Genomic DNA, 24,149 nt, shown 5'->3' on the forward strand with positions numbered 1-24,149 from the left:
TGACGTAAACAATGGTCTTGGTTGAACTTTCGTGTTGATAAACATACTTGCTATGCAGGCCTACCCTGCAACCATGTGGCCGACATGCAAAAGTGTCAGAACATTTTGTTGAGCCTTGTTAAAACCATGTGTTTATGCTGTTGCTGTTGTTTTTGTTGTTGTTTATGAACTGTCGTTGATAATGGTGTTATTATTGTGTTAGTTTTTTCGTGGGAACATGACTTTGGGCTACCTGTACTGTCAATTTTAAATTGGCTTACGGGATTAAAAAGCTGCCGACCCGAAACATTTTTGTTTCGCTTCTTTATAAGTTAAACAATGTTGCATTTTAGATTCTGCCTTCTGATCTTGAAACAGCAAGCATTATTAATTTATTATTTTTAGTTGCTCCCATCCGCCAAAAATACTATATTTTTGGGGTTTGTTTAATTTTTTTCGTTCTTTGTCTTTTTATTTTACTAATGATATTTGTCTGCTGAGCTTGCACATTTAACAAAATCACTATGGAAAAGGGTTAATTTCGGTTATTCGTTTCCGCATTTACGTAAATAAGTGTAACAACGGACAATGCTGCATACAAGTAATATTATGAATGTTATTTTTTGGAGGGGCAGATGTTTTTTCCTGTCGTTTTTTTTATGACACTCAGGATAGTATGGTTATTTCAATAGTGAATTTTGTTCATTTTACAGTTAAGTTGTTAAAACAAGAAATAAATAAAAACACGGTAATGAGGAGTCTCAGTCAATGATTCTGGTCAATAATGTGGCAGAGCGGCGTACAAAGCAAAAATGTTGAAACGTTGTTATACTTTGTATCAAGTTACAACAAAGTGTAACAATTTTGTATGATAAGAACCCAAGTATTTACAATTGCGGCACATCTAAGGGAATTGTGGCGCCGCCGACTTTGGACATGGAGTGGCTGGCTTGTGGTTGAATTCTGGGTTTACTTTTAGATGGTCTTGATAGATCGTTTGGGGGGACCGAACCCAAAACAGGCTTAATCCCGGTAAAACTTAACCCTGCCCAAGAAAATCTTGGTGTTAAAAAAACGAATCACCAAATTCCCCGGACTTAATTCCTAATAAATTTGTGAACGCTCGCCTGGTTTGTGAGTTTTTATGACAGTGGCTGGATAGACTTTCACAACAAAAACATTAATGTCTTCATCATAGTATTTTGACTATTTATAGGTGGCGCAAAACTCCCCACAAAAATACTCAAAAAACATCAAAACTAAATCACAGTAACATATCCTTAACTTGCTGTTCATCCAAGCCAGGGTTTACTTAATTCTGTCATTAAAAAAAGACAGAAAATGTCAAGTTGCGCCGTCGTTGACGGCATCGTTGCCGCTTCCCGCTTGCCATTATTACCCATGAGAATGCGACTGGGCTGCCCTCCCCGCCCGTTGCATAACTCGACCGTTCGGACAACTCGACGGACGGTTTTTTAAACCGTCAGCAACAATCTTTTGGGCAGAATTAATAAATGTGTATTCAGTTATATAAAGTATCAGTAAATCGTCTAATAGGGATATCCACAGGTCAAGCCATAATTTATTAGTTTTTTTTTACCGAAACGGAGGTCGACCGTTCAACCGTCGACTTATCTCTGGCCATCCATCGCATTGTCTAAAAGTTGAGTTGTCTGAACCGTCGCGTTGTCTGTACGTTCGAGCTGTCTAAACCGACGAGTTATCTCAAAGTCGAGTCGTCTAAACTGACGAGTTGTCCGAATTGTCGAGTTGTCTTACTTCCGACAACACGTGCGTTATCCTGTATGATTAACTCACGTGGTCGACTGTTGTGGGAAACTTTTTCGATCGGCGTTTTGATTATGTCAAAAAATGGGAACTAGAAGTGGCCGATCCTTTCTTCGTTATTCTCTTTCTGTGTTATGAGAGTAGATTTAACTGTCATAAGGAATATAGATGATGTCAACTTAATCGTAAAACTTAAAGAATTTCGGCGGCGACGGCAAATGAGGAGATCAATTTGTATACGTGCAACTCCATCATCAAAGTCAACATAAACGGCCCCGCTCCCGCTGCTCTCTCGGCACTTACGATTTTTTGATGATCTATTTTTCATCACGATCTCTGAAAAAACATCTCCGAGTTATAAAAATGTGTAGTGTGAACACATCTTGCGCTGCTCCGTGTTAGTGTGGAACTGGATTAAATTTTCAGTCTCTGGGTTAAACAATTTTTTTTAGTGTGAAAGGAATCTCCAGGTCAGTTTTAATCCGTGTAGTTGGTGAACAGGACTGCCTGGTGTCTGAAGTTGATATTTTCTAAGTTTGTATTTATTTTAAACACATTAATTAATTAATGTAAAATCATAATTCATACTGTGTGCAACCGATCAAAATATCAAGGGTTATTTACCAAAATAATTATTTTTTTACTTAATTTAAACTGTCTAATCATGGTAATTTACCTGCTTCTTAGTAATTGTATTGTATGTTTGCATAACGCTGTTACCATTTGTGTTTTTATGTTTGTAAATATGGCTGAATTAATAACAATAACATTACAACTTATAAATTAGGACACAAGTTGTAAATGATATTTGAAGAGAAAAAAAACTAAACAAAATATATATATATATAAACGAAAGACAGTGCCATTAACTATTTCCACTGGGCAAAACGTGTGTATGAAAAAACAAATTCTGGTGGTTTTAATAAAGGAGAGAACAACATTTTTTTTGAAACCGACTTGATATTTAAAAAGAAACAACATGAACCAGTTATTGGACCTAGACGAACGACGTTGATATTTGCTTAGCTAGCTACATGTATGCTATTTTAGAGATGAAACTATTCTCCAACTTTCGAGGTAAACGCATCATTTTATAAACTGCAGTTTATTAAAATACAAAAGAGATGCAAACACTGATTTCCGGGGTGAAAAAGTAGCACATCAGTAAATGTGTGCCGCTGCATGCCCCCACACACGTGAAAGTCATGAAGCCTTATAAAATCTGCGGGAAAGCACCTGTATAAATGCATGCGTTAAGGTTGCCTACACTGACGTCATTATAGGCAAATCTTGAGTGCGACGGTTTATGTGATAGTAGAGATGAGATTGGTACCTAAATAATATGAACGAAAACACGTGTGAATTCGCCGCTATCATACCACGCGTGCGTGAAGTTCATGCTGCCTGCTGATGATGATAACGATCCCGTAATTTCTTGAATGCTTTTTCGACGCTGCATGTTATGAGAGCGAGATGGTAAGCTAGCGCGTCACGACAACGTTTTGGATTGAAAAAAAAAAAAAAAATAGATTACAGAAAAACACAACAGAAGTTTTTTTTTTAAGTTTTTAAAAGCAAAGAAAAAACATGCATGATCAAAAGTGTGTCGGAATTTGGTTATAACTTGTCGACCCGACACGCTATTTAATGCCTGGCTAGAACCCTAGGTGGAAGGGGAAACTTAATCATTGTCCTAGTAGGAGTAGTAGTACATCCATCTCTGTGTAATTGCCGGCATTTCTGAAAAGTTGCTTGACATCCCTTGATCCTTTACCGTGTTTTAAAAGGAAATGTATCAACTGCACCATTGCACAAAGGTTCTAAAGGAAAGATCAACAGATTCAGAGCAACTGAAGATTACTTTTTGTTGAATAGTTATCCGGACGGTCTGCAGACTGGTCACAGATATTCAGTGCCTCATGTTTATTTATTAGCCTATTGACACTCCAACAATAGTGCCAACCCAGTGCACCTTATTAACTGTGCTGCGCTTGGCCGCACATGACCGTTCTGTCTGCAGACTGTCTGCACTCCTTGGCAACACAGACTTGCCGGAATGGCTGCATACTTTCTGCAGAGGAACGGCTGGGGAATTTCGACAAGGCCCCTTACACAGAAAAGGCTCAGATAAAAAGAAGTGCGTTATTTGTGTGTACACACGGGAGCTGCAGCGCAAGGAGGGGTGCTTTGTTTTTGTTCAGCGGAGTCGCTTGCGCTTGCGCATTGTAAATGCATTTGTAGGTATCGGAGGTGAGTATTTCTTATACAGAATAAAAAATCCCTGGGGATTTGGGGAGATTCTACTTAAAACTTAAAATTTCAACTGTGAATAGACAAATCCAAATCATCAGAATACTTAATACTAGCGGATTCAACTACTGTTTAAAGGCACTGAACATGTTTGGTTTTTACTCAGAATATATATTAGCATAAAAACTTACTTGGTAACGAGACATGGAGATAATAATATATCTCCATGTCTTTGGAGATTTAATGTCTAGTATTTAAACATTGTGAAACTCTTTCTCAAGTTACAAGGTTTTTTAAAAAGAGTTATTTTTCCACTCAAATATTTGAATCTTAGTAAGACATCAGGCCTGAAGCCGTTTTTCAGGCATCTGAAAAGCACATAAATTTGTGCATCAAGGATTGTTATTTGGCATAATTATATTGCAACTTTGATGACAAGTTGAGCCCAAAATTTCACAGAATTGTTAGTTAACATGTATGTTGGCATTCACCATGTGAGAATGATGGTCTTTGCAGTTACCAAACATGTCTAGTGCCTATAGGCACATTGCCATATATTTATTAGTACTTACTCTGTGTGTATGATTTCAGTACCGTTTAAGGGCAACACAGACGGGTAACAATGATAACTTGCAAACTGAAAGTTGATATAAAGTTCGATAGTCACCATACATACACCTACATAGACAGACACCAATGGTACATGGAGCTACCTGTACACTTGCAGTATATACAGACAACAATAGTAGCTTCATATTCAAGTTCACTATTCACTACTAGGGTCAGTGGTTTCTCTGTATGCTGTTGCCTACGTGTAGCTGCACAGTCAGCTAAATTTAGGGTGTGTGACGTACATGTACATGAACCTGCTGCGTCACTCTAGGAGGAAGTAAACGCTTCATTTCCAGAGCCATTTTGGGAGGGACAAGCTCTGGTGTTACATGCTGCAAAAAATTGTTCGAAATTCAGCAAGAAACCTGACTTCATTTTGTGTTCTTTCAATTTGGACAGTACTTCAGACATATTTACTAAGGACAGTTGAGGTGAGTACAGATAACAAATGATTAAATTTTGTTCAAGTCTCTTAGCTTGAGATAGGCCTACACCTACATGTAATTTGTATTGTGCAGTATGTACACACTTCCATAAGTGTTTATATTTGTAATAGAATATGATTGATACATTGTAAGTGAAGACTTTGCATGGGTTTCTTGTACACAACTTGGTTTGGATCTTACAACTCAATATTGGGTTTTTTCTATACAAGTCTCAACATTCATTTAAAGTTTATTTAAGAAAAAAGTATTGTGTATGTACAGACTGGTAAATAATGTTATCATTACTTTTTTAACATTTCTACGTTGTCTGTGGACATTCCATTTTGTTTAGCTTTGGTCAAATTTTCTGATTACATCTTAGGCATAGTTACATGTAGTTTTTTTCTCGATACAATTGTACAGGATATTGATGAGTTTGGACAAAAATTCAGATAAAATAATAACTTTATTGATGGGTGTTTCATTAGGTTGATGGGTTTGACCAAACACTGATATGTGTGATCAGCATTAATTAGGCATTAATTACAGGATTCTCATCACTCTGTGCTGGGATGCTCAGTGGGCTAGTAGTTTAGTTATCAGCTCTAGGATGCTGTGGGATGATCATGGGTTTGAGTCCAACCTGAGTAGGTTGGTTGTGATTTGTTTCTGCATCACACCGGGGAAAGCACTGAGTAAAGACCAATTCAGGGGCGCACCGGGCGAGCAGTGTGAGCACCGAGCGCCATTGCCAAGGTGTACATGAGCCTAGTTTTGTGTACAAAGACAAGAAGAAATCATGTTTCTTTTCACTCTTTATGGAAATTAAGTGTTTTCCTCAACGACTATCACAATTTCCTTAACAGGACACCATGATATACCATTGTACATCACTGATCACAAATACTTGCAACTAAATAGAAACCGCATCATCTTGAAAACGGTGCTTGTCTTAGGTTAATTAAGAGGAAAAGACGCGGAAACTGTAAACAAAAGTCACTTAAATGATATTTGGTCAAAAGATCAGTATATTCCTCTGTGCTTAATTTTAAATAAAAGTATCAAGAATGTAGAAATCGGAAATATTGTCGAAGACAATATTCAATTTCCATAAAAAGAGAAAAGGGAAACGATTTTCTCGTGTCTTTGTGCACAAAATTAGGCACAAGTACACCGCAGCAGTGGCGCGCAGCGCCCAGCCAGCACTTGCCCGCCTTAATTGGTGTATACACTGCTTATCACAAATTGGTGAATGGTGAAGTACTTTTCTTTAGAAATTCAAACTGCTGAGTACAAGTGTTTTCTTTGTTTTGATGCCGTTATCATCTATAAGTTTAAAGACGTGTACTGAAATGGTCTTGGTCAGCTGAATGCTTAATCTTATTTAAAAGTATTGTTTTGCTCCTTTCTACCTTTTTCAGATAAAATGGCTTCTTCAAACCCGCCAAAGGTTTCAGCTATTGAGAAAATTGTCCAGAATCATCTGGAGTGTGGTATTTGTTTTGACCCATACAAGGACCCTAAAATACTTGACTGTCTACACAGCTTCTGTAAAATCTGTTTGCAGAAATACCAGTCTACCAACTACAAAGATGCTACGATGCTTATTTGTCCTCTGTGTCGAAAAAAGACACTACTTCATCAGAAAGATGTTCAAGCTCTCAAGACTAACTTCAACATAACTGGTCTTGCAGATCAACTGAAGCTGGTCAGCTTATCTGAAAACAACCAGTGGGTTTGTAAACTATGTAAGGACAAAAATGAGGCAACTCATTTCTGTTTTGACTGCCCTGCGATCTTTTGTGCAAACTGCTACAAAATGCACCAGAAAAGCCACACAGTAAACACTTTGAAAGACATAAGTGATGGGAAGATTGCAAGCAAAGACAGAAAACCAAAACGCCGTCCAGAATGCCAAACTCATGAAGGTGAAGTGATGAGGTTCTACTGTACAACTTGTGATGTGATGATTTGTAGAGATTGCACTGTCATAGATCACCGTAATCCACCACATGAGTATATTGACTGCAACCAAGCCTCATCCACATACAAACAGTCATTGGCTCAACTCTTTACTCCCCTTGAAGAAACCATGAAGAAGCTTGAACAATCTCAAGCAACTGCCTCAACAATGAAAGACAACCTACATATTGCAGCTAAGAGAACCATGGCAGACTTGAAGAACAGAGCTGATGAGATCAGGGCTGAGGTAACAGCTCAAGAGAGTCGCATCATGGATGAAATACAAACCACCCTTAAAGATCGCAGCAGGAAATTGGAGGAATTTGAGCAAGCAGTGAGGGTAAACTTGCAGCAAATACAGCAATCATTGCAGAGCGCCAAAGATGTCAGCAAGAGTTCATTAGCTCCTGACTTCCTTGCAGTCTATTCTACTATCAGTCAGGACTTGAAGGGACTCAGAGATCAAAATCAACCCAAGATAGATTCGACCCTTTCCTATCTGAGATTCACTCCAGGGGTTTGTGACTTCTCCCTGGGTAATCTGATTATGAAGGAGCCAAGGTGGGAGCTTTGTTTGGAGTATGATAAAGGAATCAGTCGGCCTTGGGATATTGACGCCTCTTTACCTGGGGATGAGATAGCAGTGGCAGACCACATGAATAGCAGAGTGGTAATCTACAACACTACAGGACACCAGAAGAAAACTATTAATATACCACGAGGTAAGTCTTTTACAATTTAAGTCTTTAGTTAGAGGTGTATTAATGCTATAACTCTCAGTTCAAACAGTGAACAAAACTGCAGTTGATTAGTTGTCAGTCGAACAGTATTCCGTGAAAATTAGTAGTCATTACTCTCCAAAACTGAAACCAAATCTGAGAAAGTTTAATAAAACTCAGATCAATCATTAAAACCTGCCGTGAGGGACCTGTTTGGTTGCAAGGCCCCTTTGGTCATTGTCATGCTGGCATTTGTCCCCCACATAGGTTTTAATTGTTTGTTTTTTATTTAGTATTCAAACAATTGTAATATCTCAGGAAATTTGTTCACTCCTCCAGGTGTTGCCTTGGTTAATTTATTTTATTTTAAATCAAATCATAATTGAGATTGATTAAATGACCTTGCAGGCTCTAGTGCTGTTGTTATACATACTTTCTACATGATCACTGAATCCACTCTATCTACTGTCATTCTGAATATTTACATTCTTCTATTCAACACCATCAATAAAGAAGTTTCTATTTCTAAATGAAAGGATAAATAACAACAAGTAATGCAATTAAAAAGGAGTTAACCAAAGTTCTCTTGATAGTAGTCACCTTGCTAGTATGAACAGATAACTGTTTATTGTCCTACTGTATTTCAAAGGTGCACGTAGGTGCTTTGTGAGTTATTAGCAAAGTAATACTGACTTTTCTAATATAGGACAACATTTAATAAAGCAAACATATCTTTTGCATTTTTCACAATCATCAAATTAAATAGATTGAAAGTAATTTGCAAATGAATGATCATTGAATTGAGTCCTATCTTTTTGTTCATTTGTTTTTCAGATCCATTGGCTGTTGCTGCATTCAAGAATCAGTTAGTGATTGTAGATAAAACCAACTCTGTCAAGATGTACAATAGGAATGGCAAGAAGATGTTTGAATTCCACACAGTGCCTCATAGTGAAGTGGACATGACATCAGTAGACCTCCGCAGTGTAGCAGTCATAAAGGATACAATCATGGTCGGGGATGTTGGGAGGTCAGTTATAACTAAACACAGATCCAGTGCTGGTTCACTGATAGACACTGTTACAGTTCAGACTAAACCTTGGTACTTGGCCATTGACAGCAAGGACAGAGTTGTAGTCAGTGGGAGCAGTCAACAACAAGTAGACATTGTTGGAGTTGATGGTGGTACACTTGTTAGCATCAATCCAAAGGTCAATAGTCAACCAGTTGAATACTGCGAAGGTGTATGCTGTGACAGCTCAGCTATCTATATTGCAGTGTGCAATGAGGATTACAACACTGGTCATATTCATCGGTATGACACTCAGGGTAGATTTCTCAGCTGTATTGCTCAGGGTCTGTACAGCCCTTTTGGAATATCATTGACATCAGATGGTCAACAGCTTGCAGTGGCAGACTGGGAATCAGTGAAGATTTATAACAAGGTGTAATGTTATCTGATTATGATGATACTGGTAAGAGAAATAAATGCTACAAGTACAACATGTACATTGACATGTAATGACCACAGAGTGTCCATACAGCTCAATAAAAATCAATCAAGAATTCAAAAAGATGTGTGTTATTCATTCTTTAATCAAACAAACATCTTATCAGTTTAAATTGGAAACTCACATTTAGTTTAATTGATCAATAATATCAGTTAAACATCCACACAATTGCTTAATTCAAACCTTAACATAGTGAACTCTTAGTAGTGTTGAATTAACTTTTCTTAAAACACCAACAAATGTTTTGACATGTGAATGGACATGCAGGCTTTCACTGGGAAGAATTTTAGTTGATTCAGTTACAGTTTTTTTCTCCCTAAACCACCCTCAGGTTCTTCCATGAGAAATGTTACCAGCCTTTGCCCTCCCATTTTTGTTATGATATTGGAGAGTAATTCAACACCTTTCAGTATAAGCCTGCATGTCCATTCCAACATTTATGGGTTGTTTGAGGTTCTGAAAAGATTTACAACTACTCTGAAAAAGTGTTAATGTAACGGTAGAAGAGTGCTCCCTTTATTGTTGTTCCTGTCCCATTCAAGATTGACCATGTATACTTTAATGACTTGTAATCAGAAAATAACATCTCTGCTAGTTGAGTAGAATTTGTTTTCATACTATCAACGTTGATTTGTAAAAGAACAACTGTTTTACCTTGTTATCCATTATCTTTCTCTACTGTCTAACCAATCTTAACTTCAGGATTTTATATGATTTTGTTTTTATGTATTAAAAATGCCAACAAAATGTTCCACACAGGGATCATACAATTGTGATGGTAGAAATTGTCTATTCAAGATTGACAAAGTCTACTTCATTGATTTGTAATCAGAAATATAAGATGCTGTGTTAGTTGAGCAGAATTCATTTTATAAACATCATGGTTGACTTGCAAAGGAACAATGGTTTACTATGTTTATTGTTATGTTCTTATAATGCTCTATGGCCTAATTGTATTGTATTCTAATGTAATACGTTTGTAGTATTTGTTGTTGAATATAATAGTAAGCAAACAAATTGCAGATCAGCCAAAATAATGAGGAGCATTGAAAGGTCAACTCTGATACCAATTTTTAAACAATTACCAGAAAGACTTTGCAACAGACATCTACTGAAAACACATTTTACATTGTTTCGAACCTGTTGCTAGTAGGCTCTTGTGTAATTTATGACTAGACAGATATTTTTAGTTCATTAAACTGAACTTGATTGTTGCTCTGATATACAAAGTTTGAAATCCTACTTGTATGTAGTTGTTGACCAACTTACTGACACTACAATCTGAGAATGAGTAAATACGGAGTTCCCCCAACTTGCCTGCTAAGCTGGATGGCTTGATACTAAGCACTCTAAATACTCCTGGATGACCCTGAATGTGGGTCAGATTGATCCAAACATGAGTCAGGTCTAATTGGATCTAGAGTCAGGACGAGTAAATTATAGAGTTCCTCCGACTTCCCTGGTAAGCTGGATGGCTTTATACTAAGCACTCTAAATACTCCTAGATGACCCTGAATGTGGGTCAGATTGATCCAAACATGGGTCAGGTCTAATTGGATCTAGAGTCAGGATGAGTAAATATAGAGTTCCCCAACTTGCCTGATAAGCTGGATGGCTTTATACTAGGCACTCTAGATACTCCTGGATGACCCTGAATGTGGGTCAGATTGATCCAAACATGGGTCAGGTCTAATTGGATCTAGAATCAGGGTCAGTTCTGAGTCAGGAGTTTTTAGAGTACATGGCAACTGTGAAGTAGGTTTTCTCTTGTAGACACAATTAATAGTCTGATCATGGTGTGGAAAAAGTAGATCTAGAAATATTTGACTCTGAATCAATAAACACCATTGATCACAGAATTGATTGAAATTTCTGATGACATAACTTCTTAATGGTCTATGTAGATTGTTGTATTCCTATATCTTCATTTGACAATTGAACTTGTTATTATAAATGATTCTTCCAATTGACTGTGATTACTTTGATGTTAAGAAACAAGTGTACATTATGATCAAGTCATATCAATATAAACATTTGTTTGGTATTAACCAATGAAGGAAGTTCAGTCTATTTTCTATAATCAAGATTTTTCCTGTTTGACATTTATTGGGAGTTAATTTTACCGGACTAAGATTGTTTATCTGTAGTTAGTTCTAAAACAGTAGTTTAGTAAATGTTTCAAACTAGGTTTGATCTGTGTTTATATGTTTTTATGTACTGGACACTATTGGTAATTACTAAAAATGTAGATTGTTGTATTCCTATATCTTCATTTGACAATTGAACATTACCGCCGAGCGGTTAAGAGCACCGAATTCAGACTCTGGTGTTTCTGACCAGCAGAGTGTGGTTTCGAATTCCCAGCCGCGACACCTGTGACCTTAAGCAAGACACTTAAAGGAACATGTTGCCTTGGATCGTTCGAGTTGGTCTTTGAAAAGCATTTGTAACTGTTTTTTTATAAAATGCATATGATTAGAAAGATAATTTAATAGTAGAATATAATGATCCACACAAGTATCACTCGAAATTGCGTGGTTTTCCTTTTACCTTGTCGACTAACACCGTCGGCCATTTATGGGCATGATGGGAGTCAAATTTTTGACTCCCATAAATGGCCGACCGTGTTAGTTCGCAAAGTAACAGGAAAACCACGCAATTTCGAGGCAAATTTGTGTGGATCATTGTATTCTACTTGTAAATCATCTTTCTAACCACACGCATTTTATACAAACGCTTTTCAAAGACCAACTCGACCGATCCAAGGCAACGTGTTCCTTTAACCATTGCTTCGTCCTTCGGATGGGACGTAAAAGTCATTGGTCCCATGTGTTGTGCCCCGGTGTTCCTGGTTGTGGCTGCCGTAGCACCTTGTATAGACCCTTATAAGGTGCTAAGTAATTGGTTCTCAGAATTCATCACTGTTATAAGCTATCTTTCTGAAAGTTTGTATAAACTCAGCGCCTTGAGTACCTTGTTTGGTAGATTTGTGCGCTATATAAGACTTTGATATTATTATTATTAATGATTCTTCCAATTAACTATAACTATAATTGCTTTGATCTTAAGAAACATGTGTACATTATGATCAAGTCATATAAAAGTAAATACTGCATACATGTATATGAGTTTGATATTAACCTATGAAAGGAGTTTACTTTAGTTTCATTGTATAATCAAGATTGTTTTCTGTAGAAGTGTCTTGGCCAAGTGGTTAAGAGCAAAGAATTCAAACTCTGGTGTTTCTGATCAGCAGAGTGTGGGTTCGAATCCCCCAGTCGTGACACTTGTGACCTTAAGCAAGACATTTAACCATTGCTTCATTTTTCGGATGGGACGTAAAGCAGTTGGTCCCATGTGTTGTGTTCGCATGTAAAAGAACCCAGTGCACTTATCAAAACGAGAAGGGGTGTACCCCGGTGTTCCTGACTGTGGCTGCTTTTATGCACCGTAGCACCTTGTAATCCTTTATGATTTTCATTATAGAAAAGTTTGAAGTTAACTTTAGTTTCAATGTATAATCAAGATTGTGTTATAAAGCTATTGTGTTATAAAGCTATTAGAAGTAGTTGTATTGCTGATACTTCCAATTATCTGGATTTGCTTTTATGTTAAAGGGAAGGTACACGTTTGGTTATTGCCAAAGACCAGTCTTCTCACTTGGTGTATCCCAACATAGGCATAAAATACCAAGCCTCTGAAAATTTGGGCTCAATCGGTCATCGAAGTTGCGAGAAAATTATGAAACAAAAAACACCCTTGTTAGACAAATTTGTGTGCTTTCAGACATGAATAAAAGACTTCTAGCTAGAAGTCTTTATTATTTAAGTGAGAAAATACCTCTTTCTCAAAAACTACGTTACTTTAGAGGGAGTCGTTTTCCACAATGTTTTATACTATCAACTGCTCTCCAATGCACGTTACCAAGTCAGTTTTTAAGTTAATATTTGTTTTGAGTAATTACCAAACGTGTATCTTCCCTTTAAGAGACAGGTATGTTTTATGATCAAAAGTGATTTAAAGACTTACTGTATGAGTTTGCTTTTTGACCCATATTGGGAGTACATTTTACTTGATAATCAAGACTGGTTAACGCTGTTGATAGTGCATACAAAAAGTAGTTTAGTTTGAGTTTGTTTGAGTAAGTTTGATCTGTATATTAAGACGTTGCAGTGGATTATTGCTCGTGAAAAGTTGCTTGGATTAATGCTACTCTATCTCTAAAGCAAAGTTTATTCCCAACTTTTGACATTGTCAATAAATCTGGAGATGATTCTTACTCTATTATTATTTTTGTCAAGTGAAGATTTATTCCATTTTCTTTCTCCCTCATATACTTTGATTGTCCTGTACAAACTGCTCTGAGCCTAGAAGTATTTCTTTACTATAAAAATGTTTAGGAATTATTGAAGTTACTTAATGGATCTTGAAGAAGCTCACATCTTTTATGAAGTAAAACAAATCAAGTTATACAATTAGAATGGTTACTTACTTATAATTGTTGTCTTGTTAATGCTACTCTATCTCTAAAGCAAAGTATATTTCCAATTATCTCTAAAGCAAAGTATATTCCCAACTTTTGACATTGTCAATAAATCTGGAGATGATTCTTACTCTATTATTATTTCTGTCTAATGAGGATTTACTCCATTTTCTTTCTCCCTCATACACTTTGATTGTCTTGTACAAACTGCTCTGAGCTTAGAGATATTTCCTTAATTTAGAAATGTCAAGTCTTTTTTGAGCATGGTGTTAAGATCATCAATGGGTGGAATTCTACTGGATTCCACTTTCACATCATCTATCCTCTTTCTCATCTTTGTTCTTTACAGAAGGAGAACTCAAGTCTAGTTCAGTGTCTTGAGGATGAGGAGTGTTTGGAGTCTGAAGCTGAAGCAGATGATGTCACTGTTGGAGCATGAACTAAACCAAAGTAATCAGGTATGAGATGAGAGGAACCATGTGGTGTGTCTTAGAGTCAAGAAATAGGAGTGCAGACAAATCCACTGTCAAATAACATTCTGCTGCTGAGAGTGTTGCTTACTAATATTCTTTAAGCATAGATCTTAACTGCTAGATCTTAACTGCTAGGCCAATCAGCTCACCCAGTGACAAGAAGCAAGTTTGAAGCATGTTGAAATACTGAAGCAGTTGAGATAGTAGTCCACCTTCTCTCATACTGGAGTAGATCTTAACTGCTTGGCCAATGAGCTCACCCAGTGACAAGGAGCAAGTTTGAATCATATTGAAATACTGAGGCAGTTGAGATGGTAGTCCACCTTCCTCATTCTAGAGTAGATCTTAACTGCTAGGCCAATGAGCTCACCCAGTGACAAGAAGCAAGTTTGAATCATATCGAAATACTGAGGCAGTTGAGACGGTAGTCCACCTTCCTCATTCTAGAGTAGATCTTAATTGCTAGGCCAATGAGCTCACCCAGTGACAAGGAGCAAGTTTGAATCATATTGAAATACTGAGGCAGTTGAGATGGTAGTCCACCTTCTTCATTGTAAAGTAGATCTTAACTGCTAGGCCAATGAGCTCACCCAGTGACAAGAAGCAAGTTTGAATCATATCGAAATACTGAGGCAGTTGAGACGGTAGTCCACCTTCTTCATTGTAAAGTAGATCTTAACTGCTAGGCCAATGAGCTCACCAAGTGACAAGGAGCAAGTTTGAATTATATTGGTTTGAAGTGTGGATAACGCTATATATAATATTTATTTTAATAAAGGGACCTTTGCGTTGATAATTCAGATGTCTTGCCCGACGGCTAGAGGCAGTTTGAATCATAGGTGTTGGCAGCGGGTGCCACAATTGCATCTTTGATAGGGATTAACACTGATTTTACCTTACACCAATGTGTATTGAGCATTTTCAGTACAATGCCTCACCCCTAGCAACAAAGGGTCGCAGGTCCTGTGCTAACTAATGTAAGAAGAGCCCAGCAGCTGACAAATATTAAACTCCTACCAAATTATGATGGTTCAACATCTATGGTTACGGAACTTAAAAGGTCTGAAAGCCTATGTGTAATCATAAGTTAGAAAGAGTTGATGAAATCGAAGGCAGTTACACTTAAAGCTATAAGAGAAGGGGTTTGCCCCGGTGTTTCTAGCAGTGGCTGCTGAGTGCGCCACAGAATCTTATATACCCTTAGGCCTACATGTATCAGAACTGTATAAAAAATCAATCACAGTGGGGGGCGGGGACAGTGGTAGGGGACGTAATATCAAATGTCCCGCACATGTTTTTGACCACCTTTATCATGAAGCTCATGGGCATAATTCCTGGGGGTGCCCCCCCCCCAACTTTTATCAAGTTTCCCCCCTCAAGTTGACCTATGGTTGCACCACAAAACATCTAAAATAAAGGTGGCTTTTGGTTTTATCTTTGTGTGTGCTTTGTTCATTTATCCTTGAAGATTGTAAAATGACTGTGTTGACATTTGAAAGTCCGTGTAGCTGCAATGCTATACATTATGTGGACCTCTTTTGTTCTTCGCTGTTCACGCTTGTATCACAATCTGTCCCTGTTTTTGATTCTTGTTGTCAAACTATATTGAACCAACTTATCATTCTAGTCTACTAGTCTATAACCTCATTCCCAAACTTCTTGACCCCCAACAGTTAATGTCAATGCATCATACCATCAGCGAGAAGAAGGATGTGAACTACCGGACTGATGATGAAGTATATAACAATTTGGTGGTGTGGAGACAAAGCTGCATCGCACAATTAATGAGGTAAATACATCCACAATTATTGCTCATTTTGTGGAAAACAAAGTTCATTTCTGTAGAAAAGAATACACAATAACTATGTACATGTATTTATTGCAACATGGAGTTAAGGTCATATAATGAGGTATGAACTTGTGAGAGTTGCAATGTCATACTTATATAGCAACGGTTTGCGGTAACACCATGTAACCTATAAATGAGTGTGGGTGGTTCTGAATGGAACCTGTGGAAGTGTCGTGGCCGAGCGGTTAAGATCACGGAATTCAAACTCTGGTGTTTCTGATCAGCAGAGTGTGGGTTCGAATCCCCAGCCATGACACTTTTGTCCTTTAGCAAGACACTTGACCATTGCTTCGTCCTTCGGATGGGACATAAAGCCGTTGGTCCCATATGTTCTGTAACGCATGTAAAAGCACCCAGTGCACTTATCAAAAAGAGAAGGGGTTCACCCCGGTGTTCCTGGCTGTGGCTGCTTAATGCGCCGTAGCTTAAACACTTATACGGTGCTAACTAATTGGATCTCAAAACTCATCACTGCAATAACCTATCTTTCTGAAAGTTTGTATATACTCAGCGCCCTGAGTACCTTGTTTGTTATATAAGTGTGCTATTTAAGACTTGGATATTATATATTATTTCAACTCTACTTTTTGTTTTCAGTATGCTCATTTAGATATTATCATTTCATGGTGTTGCCTCAAACCTTTACTGTATCGTGTTTCCACCATGCAAAGTTTCAAATCTTACTTAAAGACACTGGACACTATTGGTACTTGTCAAAGATCAGTCTTCTCACTCTGTGTATCTCAACAAATGCATACAATAACAACCTTGTTAAAATTTGAGCTCAAACGGTTGTCGAAGTGGCGAGATAAAAGTGGAAGAAAGAACACTTTTGTCACACGAAGTTGTGTGCTTTCAGATGCTTGATTTCGAGACCTCAAACTCTAAATCTGAGGTCTCGAAATCACATTCGTGGAAAGTTACTTATTTCTCAAAAACTATGTTACTTCAGAGGGGGCCATTTCTCACAAAGTTGTATACTATCAACCTCTCCCCATTACTTGTTACCAAACATGCCAAATAAGGTTTTATGCTAATACCTATTTTGAGTAATTACCAATAGTGTCCACTGCCTTTAATGTCATACTTGGTTTCTTATCACAACAGGAATGAAAACGCAAAACTGTTAAATTAAAACTATCGCCTTTTCTTTTAAAGCAATCACACAACATCAGTAAACAGTACTGTCCAATGGCCCACACTTCATGTATCACAACTTATATATAAAATAACAAACCTGTGAAAATTTAGGCTCAATCGGTCATCGGAGTCGGGAGAAAATACCGGGAAAACCCATTCTTGTTTCCGCACGTTTCGCCGTGTTATGACATGTGTTTAAAAGAAATCAGTTTTCCTTCTATATCAGTTATCCTCGATATTGAGAATTAAAAATTGTTGTATTGTTTTCTCAAAAAGTAAAGCATTTCATGGAACAATATTTCAAGGGAAGTCTTTCACTATTACCTTCTGTAAACCCTGTAAGTTGTTTGTAAATCTGTGAACTTTTAATTTTTGTTCTGTTCAGAAAGTGTCCAGGAGCTTTAAGGTACAAAGTTGAATCTTTAGAATATTAAAATACTTTTTTTTTTTGCTGGCTTTTAGTCGATGGAAGTGTCCTGACTGAAGGGTTAAGAGCACCGAATTCAAACTCTGTTGTTTCTGATCAACAGAGTGTGGGTTCGAGTCCCTGTCATAACACTAGTGTCCTTAAGCAAGTCATTAAACCATTGCTTCGTCCTTCAGATGGGACGTCATGTTAATGGTTAATTGTGTTGTTTAATGTCAAGTAAAAGAACTCAGTGCACTTGTCAAAAAGAGACGGGGTTCACCCTGGTGTTCATGGCTGTGGCTGCTGTATGCCGTGTAGCACCTTGTAAACCCTTATAATGTGCTACATAATTGGGTCTCAGAATTCATAACTTCAAAACCTATCTTTCTCTTAAAACGTATATAACAAGCGCCTTGTTGGTAGATACGTGTGCTATATAAGACTTTAATATTAATATTAATATAAATGCTTCTCTATTTTCACAGGTTGACAGAGAAACTGATAGTATCAAGAATGAGATAAATCACCACACTGAGTATGGTCATCAGGGAACCAAGCAGGCTGTGGACTGTGGTGCCAGGGGTACTCATTGGTTGCAACTCCGGCCAGAAGTCCAACGAGATGGCTGAGATTATTGCTGCAGTTTAAGTGAGAGGAGAGCACCAGGGTTTGAGTCTCTAACTGGAATCTGGATGAAGCTGTTCATGCATCAACCAATAACTGAGTTTGTGCTGCTGGAATTGGATTTGAAATCTCAACAATCTCAACTGAGGTCAATGATGCAGACATCTCTGATATTACAGTAACAGTGAAGGCGTACCATGGACCCCCAAAGTACTCCACAGCCATCGCTCAGAAAACTACTGTAGCTGAGAAGGCCACTGCAGCAACAGGATCCTAACTATCTCAACCAAAGTTGAGGATGCAGTCACCTCTGATATTACAGTAGCAGTGAAGCAGTGAGTATTTAATAATGAGTATTGAGTGTTGAGTATTAAGTTTTGAGTGTTGATCCCATGTACACCACATGCAGCTACTGTCTGCAGCACTCACCCTAGCTTTTGGGAATCAAATTGCATATACAAGTTTTGGTAAGACTGTAAAGGCCTCATTGCCTAAAGTGCACAGTGTATTGTGTAACAAACAGGAACATTGACTACAAAAAAGGCACAATCGGGGGAATTGGGTCAAAGAGAAAATTTGTAGATTGTTCAAATTCAAACACCCATCGATCCACATTTGACTTTATAAAGGACAAAATGATATTGTAAAAGCAGTGATTGGTCATTAGAATAAAGTTTATTGACAAATAGATGTAAATTTAAGACAGCTGATGATCAAGTTCGTTTTGCATTGATAGCATCAGGCCTGCTACTTCAGGGAGACAACAAAGGTGATTGCCTCCATGCCCCTGGTCATTGTCTTGGTGCCCTTGAAATGCTCCAGTACAAATTTCCTTGTAGGGTGCCCTCTACTAAGGAGAAAATGCCTTAGTGCCCCTTGCCCTTTCCAAAACAAAGCATACAGGTCTGTAGCACAATGCTGTAATATTTGTAGATATCCTTAACTAACAAATTTGCTGATCTTATGTGATGTTCCATTCCCAAACCAGGGCATTGTGCACCCCTTTATACCCATCTAAAATTTAACCCTAGTCTTGGTGTTGACTGATTAAGGCCTATATTTTGAGAATTCTTAACATACTATAACATAATGTTTGTTTTAATTCACCCATATACATGTACACCGATGTGTGTTGGCATTGTATATGCTTTCCTGAGTTCTGTGAAAAAATCACAGGCATATTACTTGGGTGGGATTAGAACCCAGAACCTTTTCAAATCTAAAGCAGTGTCTTACCAACTAGACCACTGAGATAAGAGCACTGAGATAGCTAGAGGCAGGTTGAATCCTATATATTTATGCAGCAAGTATGATAAGCCCTGTGCTTACCCGAAGCTCTGTAAGAAGAAAATAACAGGCATATTACTTGCGTAGGAATCGATCCCACAACCTTTTAAATTCTTAAGCAGTGTCTTACAAGTGTCTTGCCTGTGCTAACACACATCGGTTTTTTGGGGGTTAAAATATATTATATTAAAAAAAAACAATTTGAATTAATATAAGTTTTAAAACATCAATTACACCAATAACCAATGATGTGCCATCCCTTTTCGATGTTTCTTGAAAACTAGAAGACTTGATGTATGTTAATACATGTATGTATGTATGGAAAGGCAGGTTTAAATTAAGAAGTGACAGTTGGGGGATCTAAAGTAATTAAGTGTTGATTTGTTTACACACTAGTTAACCATTGTTTGTGTAGCTCTTGTTCTAAAAAGGGCCATTTCTGACCCTCGGTGGTTTCTGACTTAAGCTCTGACTTATTTTTAACCTAAAAAAGATGGATCTTGATCCCATTGCATAAAGCCTGTAAGCATACAAAGTTGCTTAGCACAAAAAAGCTTGCTTAACATAAACTGGTTACCAGCCAAAATTCCTAAATTGTTATTGCTGTAACTGTTGCCCAAATCATGTTTTGCTTAGCAGCTTTATACAGTTCGAAACTGTAAGTTGAAAGGATTATAGTTAGGGCTGTGGTTTAGGAATGCTTACCCATTAGTTTCATATTGGACAACAAAGGGCACAACACTGGTGTTAATCACTGGTGTTAAATGTTACCATCAGGGCCAAACTTCATAAAGCTGTTTAAGACACTGGACACTATTGGTAATTGTCAAAGACCAGTTTTCTCACTTGGTGTATCTCAACATATGCATAAAATAACAAACCTGTGAAAATTTGAGCTTAATCGGTCGTCGAAGTTGCAAGATAATAATGAAAGAAAAAACACCCTTGTCACACGAAGTTGTGTGCTTTCATATGCTTGATTTCGAGACCTCAATTTCTAAACTTTAGGTCTCGAAATCAAATTCGTGGAAAATTACTTCTTTCTCAAAAACTATGTTACTTCAGAGGGAGCCGTTTCTCACAATGTTTTATACTATCAACCTCTCCCCATGACTCGTTACCAAGTGGGGTTTTATGATGATAATTATTTTGAGTAATTACCAATAGTGTCCACCGCCTTTAAGCAGAAAAAACTGCTTAACAAATTGTTTTGCTCAGCATAAATTGAGTGGGGCAACAGTCTGTTTAAACCTATTCCTAATGTAATTTTGGCTGGTGACCTTTTTTTGCTAAGCAATACTTTTCTCTGCTTAGCTAATTTTGTTGTGCATTGCTCACTTTTGAATTAATTGTACTAGTAACTACCACTCTTTGGTGTAAAGGTTAAATCAAAAAGCAATTCATCATGACACAACCATTTTATTTGTCTTTAATTCAAACCAGAGTAACCAATAACAAGGCAAACCAGACTTAATGAAATCAGCATAAGAACTGTCATTGTCACTGTGGGCGTCGGGGACCCGACTGTTGCAGCAAAGTCAATAATGTCAAGATGTCTGTATAAACATTCTCAGGTTGGTCGCAATTTAAACAAAGTTCATTCATTCAACAGTTTTCTTTTATTTAACCCTGTTGGGTTTCTTTACCAGTTTGTTTGAAGTAGCGATAACTTATTGCTGTGCCGAAATGATTGAGTTACAAATAAATAAGAATGACACAAAGTTGTTTTTGTTTTCCCCTCGTGGTTTGTTTCTGTTGACCAGTAGTGGCAAGCCAAGCCGTTTTTGTTAGTCCGTTTTTGTTATTCCGTTTTTGTTGATCTTTATTATTGATCTTGTTTTATGTAAAATTTCATTATACTTAGTTCTTTTTTACTACTCTATTGTTTGGCTATTGAGATTGTTGGTGTTTTTTGACTGGTTCTGGGTTTTGACGTTTCATTCTCGCTTTTGTTTCGATCAATGATGAGGAGTGGAAACACCGTCTGGGAAAAAATGCAAGAGAAAAAAAATCGTTGAGCATGCTCAGAGGAAGCAAAAAGTTTCAGTTGAATTTTAAAAAGCTTTCAATATTTCGATTGTTCCAAGAACACTCAATATAATTCATCACTACAACTTGACTATAGATTTTACTGTACGTTATTGATGACTTGAATACACGCCTAAGTCAGGCTTTTTGTGTGTTTTTATTCAAACAAGGACTAAGTCAAATCTGAAAAAAATGTCACTTACATACTAGCACGATTTGATGTATACACTGTATGCTATTGAAATGAAACTTGCTAATCATCAACTTGGGAAATGGGTTTCAAAATTCGTCAAAATAAAGTATTACCATAGATTCCTACATGTCCATAGCTTGGCCCCTTCATTGTCATTTAGACCCTTTCCCATCACACATGCGTAGGGAACCAGACCCAGTGTTCTATGGCCACATTGTAAACACAACGTGCCTGCATCCTGTCTGTTAATTTTCGTACAGAATGCATGACTTTCTAACTGACGAAGTGTTCAACTGGGAGGAGGAGAAATGTGAACATAAAACCAGATGTTTATATCTCAGTGTGAGGCAAGGAAGGTCAAGTGGAAGAGAGCAATTGGAGTACATCAGGTACGTGAATCAAATTCAATTTTGTAGACATGTGCGCGCGCTCGGTTAACAGCAAAGGGCGCTCTCTGTTTTTCTTTTGTATGTCCTTTCCGTAACGTATGCTTAGATTCCAACTGTAGCCCCTCCTATCTAATTGGAAACCTGTACCCAATGTGCACGTTTTCAAACTTACCGAAAGAAAGCTGAGCTTTTCAAAATGACCCTAGAGTGTTTATCTATAAGTGTGTATCTTGGTAGCGCAACAAGTACATAACGTCAGATGCTGGTCTTGTTTAGAGTAAAGCAGTTTTGTCCTTAGGTTAGTTTCCTCGCTAAGCATGCTAATGAACAGGAGGTAACTTTTTAGCTTAGTGGTGGTCACTGACGTAACCAAACATTTCCAATCGGAAGGGGGGTGCAAGTAGGGGCAAAGACATAACTCACGGGGTGGGGCTAAGTATTGAACCATTCATTTTGAGGTGTTTTATGATCTTTTTTGGGGTAGGTTGGGCTAGGGTTCTGGTACCGCCCTCACCCCCATTGCGCCACGGGTGCTGGTGGTTAACATTTTGTATTAAAATCTTTTAAAAACTCTTGCCCATTTTGAAGTATTTTTTCTTTTCCAGTGTGGCTATTTTGGGTTGTAAATAGGTCGTTTCGTTTCAAGTAAAAAAAAAAAAAGTAATTTATATCTTTTGTGTCGAGGCCGGCATTCGAACTCAGACATGACGTCTAAAGTATGTCATTTACTGCGTCTTAACTCACTGAGCTAGTGCGGTAGTGCTTTTTTTAGAGAATAATTTAAGTCTGTTATGGTCTGTTGTTCACGTCCCAGTGATCAAACGACCGTCCCACAATGCATGTGGATTTATTTTGCCTTATAAGAATTAAAATCGGGTCTGGCAAGCACCAACGTGCTAGGGCGATTCGTTAGGCGCTGGTACTGTCTCTGAACTCCGAATCGGTATGAGCCACCGGTCCCGAGTTCGATCCCGGCCCCTCGCAATAATACGAAACAAGGCATTAATTACTGGGAAAGACACCAGTATGGTTTGGGAGCCGCTTTGTTTACCCTGAGCGAGGGGGGCAAGGACTGCTAGGGTTGAGAGATAGGGAAGGATATACTGTGAAGTCGGTTGTCATACCAGAAGGGTGCTATATGGAAGCCGGTAAGGGGCCTCTGTTAGTGGTGTATGTGTTGCGCGGACCATACATTGCAATGGGGGAATAACCCGAATCGCGGCTCCTGAATACCTGACAAATCGCAGAGTAACTTTTTGTTTTTTATTTTGATAATTTTTTTTTTTGTATTCCAAGTTGTATGTTTTATTTAATCAGGAACTTAGACGGCAAAGAGAGGCACTCTCCCAAACATAAAAATAATTGACGGGGAAGATATTAAAACAAATAAAATAATAATATATCTCGTCGCGACAATTTATTTGTAATATTTTTTTGATATGTTTGGTGTAAAAAAAATCAATTAGGCGCTTACCACCTCAAGTAATATCCAACAAATAGATGTTCAAAGGCCTTTTAATCCTCTGGTTTTTTTGACAGTTTTAATCATAATAAAGTATAAAACAGTAAGTACTGAGTATACAGTGGTAACACACATCGATGTGGTAAAAATCAAAATTATTATCTTTATCCCCGATGCAAATTTAACAGCTATTAAATTGTATGCAATACCCGCTGCTAAAACATAGGATTCGAACTGCCTCAATTTACCGGGCAGTCTCGGTGGTCTAGTTGGTAAGACACTGCTCTAGTATAGCAAAGGTCGTGGGTTCGAATCCAACCCGAGTCCTGAGATTTTTTGTTGTCACAAAAGTTGGGTAAGTACTGAGTATACAGTGCTAAAATATTATTTACCCCCGATGCAAATTTAACATCTGTTATATATAATAGAATTGTACAACTGAACATTTTATTTGAACATGTGTTTTTGCTTTTGAGTTATCCTCGAAACTCTGGTGCTAGTAATGTCCACGCAGGAAATATAATCCCTTTAGGAATACGCAATCCGAGAAGCGTTTAAAATCAAAC

At 37.6% G+C, this 24,149-nt stretch overlaps 1 protein-coding gene, 1 long non-coding RNA gene and 1 other non-coding gene across 3 annotated transcripts; all 3 read left to right on the forward strand.

Annotated features, from left to right (window-relative positions):
- The first annotated feature begins 4,814 nt into the window (after window positions 1-4,814).
- On the forward strand, window positions 4,815-11,697 carry LOC117293378 (E3 ubiquitin-protein ligase TRIM56-like). Its single transcript, XM_033775679.1, has 3 exons — window positions 4,815-5,060; window positions 6,476-7,738; window positions 8,570-11,697. Exons 2-3 carry the CDS (start codon window positions 6,481-6,483, stop codon window positions 9,184-9,186), a joined length of 1,875 nt encoding a protein of 624 aa, XP_033631570.1. The 5' UTR covers window positions 4,815-5,060; window positions 6,476-6,480; the 3' UTR covers window positions 9,187-11,697.
- Window positions 11,698-14,086: 2,389 nt separating this feature from the next.
- Window positions 14,087-21,199, forward strand: LOC117293379. The gene is made up of 4 exons (XR_004519436.1): window positions 14,087-14,187; window positions 15,876-15,991; window positions 18,086-18,559; window positions 20,955-21,199. It is a non-coding gene; the product is annotated as an uncharacterized LOC117293379 (long non-coding RNA).
- Window positions 21,200-23,837: 2,638 nt separating this feature from the next.
- Window positions 23,838-23,910, forward strand: Trnat-agu. The gene has a single exon. It is a non-coding gene; the product is annotated as a tRNA-Thr (tRNA).
- Window positions 23,911-24,149: the final 239 nt, after the last annotated feature.

The sequence above is a fragment of the Asterias rubens genome, chromosome 8 (genome assembly GCF_902459465.1).
Source record: "Asterias rubens chromosome 8, eAstRub1.3, whole genome shotgun sequence".
NCBI classification, from domain to species: domain Eukaryota; kingdom Metazoa; phylum Echinodermata; class Asteroidea; order Forcipulatida; family Asteriidae; genus Asterias; species Asterias rubens.

Excerpts from the sequence above, each read along its gene's own strand:
- LOC117293378 (XM_033775679.1), top strand. The coding sequence starts at position 6,481 with ATGGCTTCTTCAAACCCGCCAAAGGTTTCAGCTATTGAGAAAATTGTC. Across the intron at positions 7,739-8,569 it reads AACTATTAATATACCACGAG|ATCCATTGGCTGTTGCTGCA; the intron begins GTAAGTCTTTTA and ends TTTGTTTTTCAG.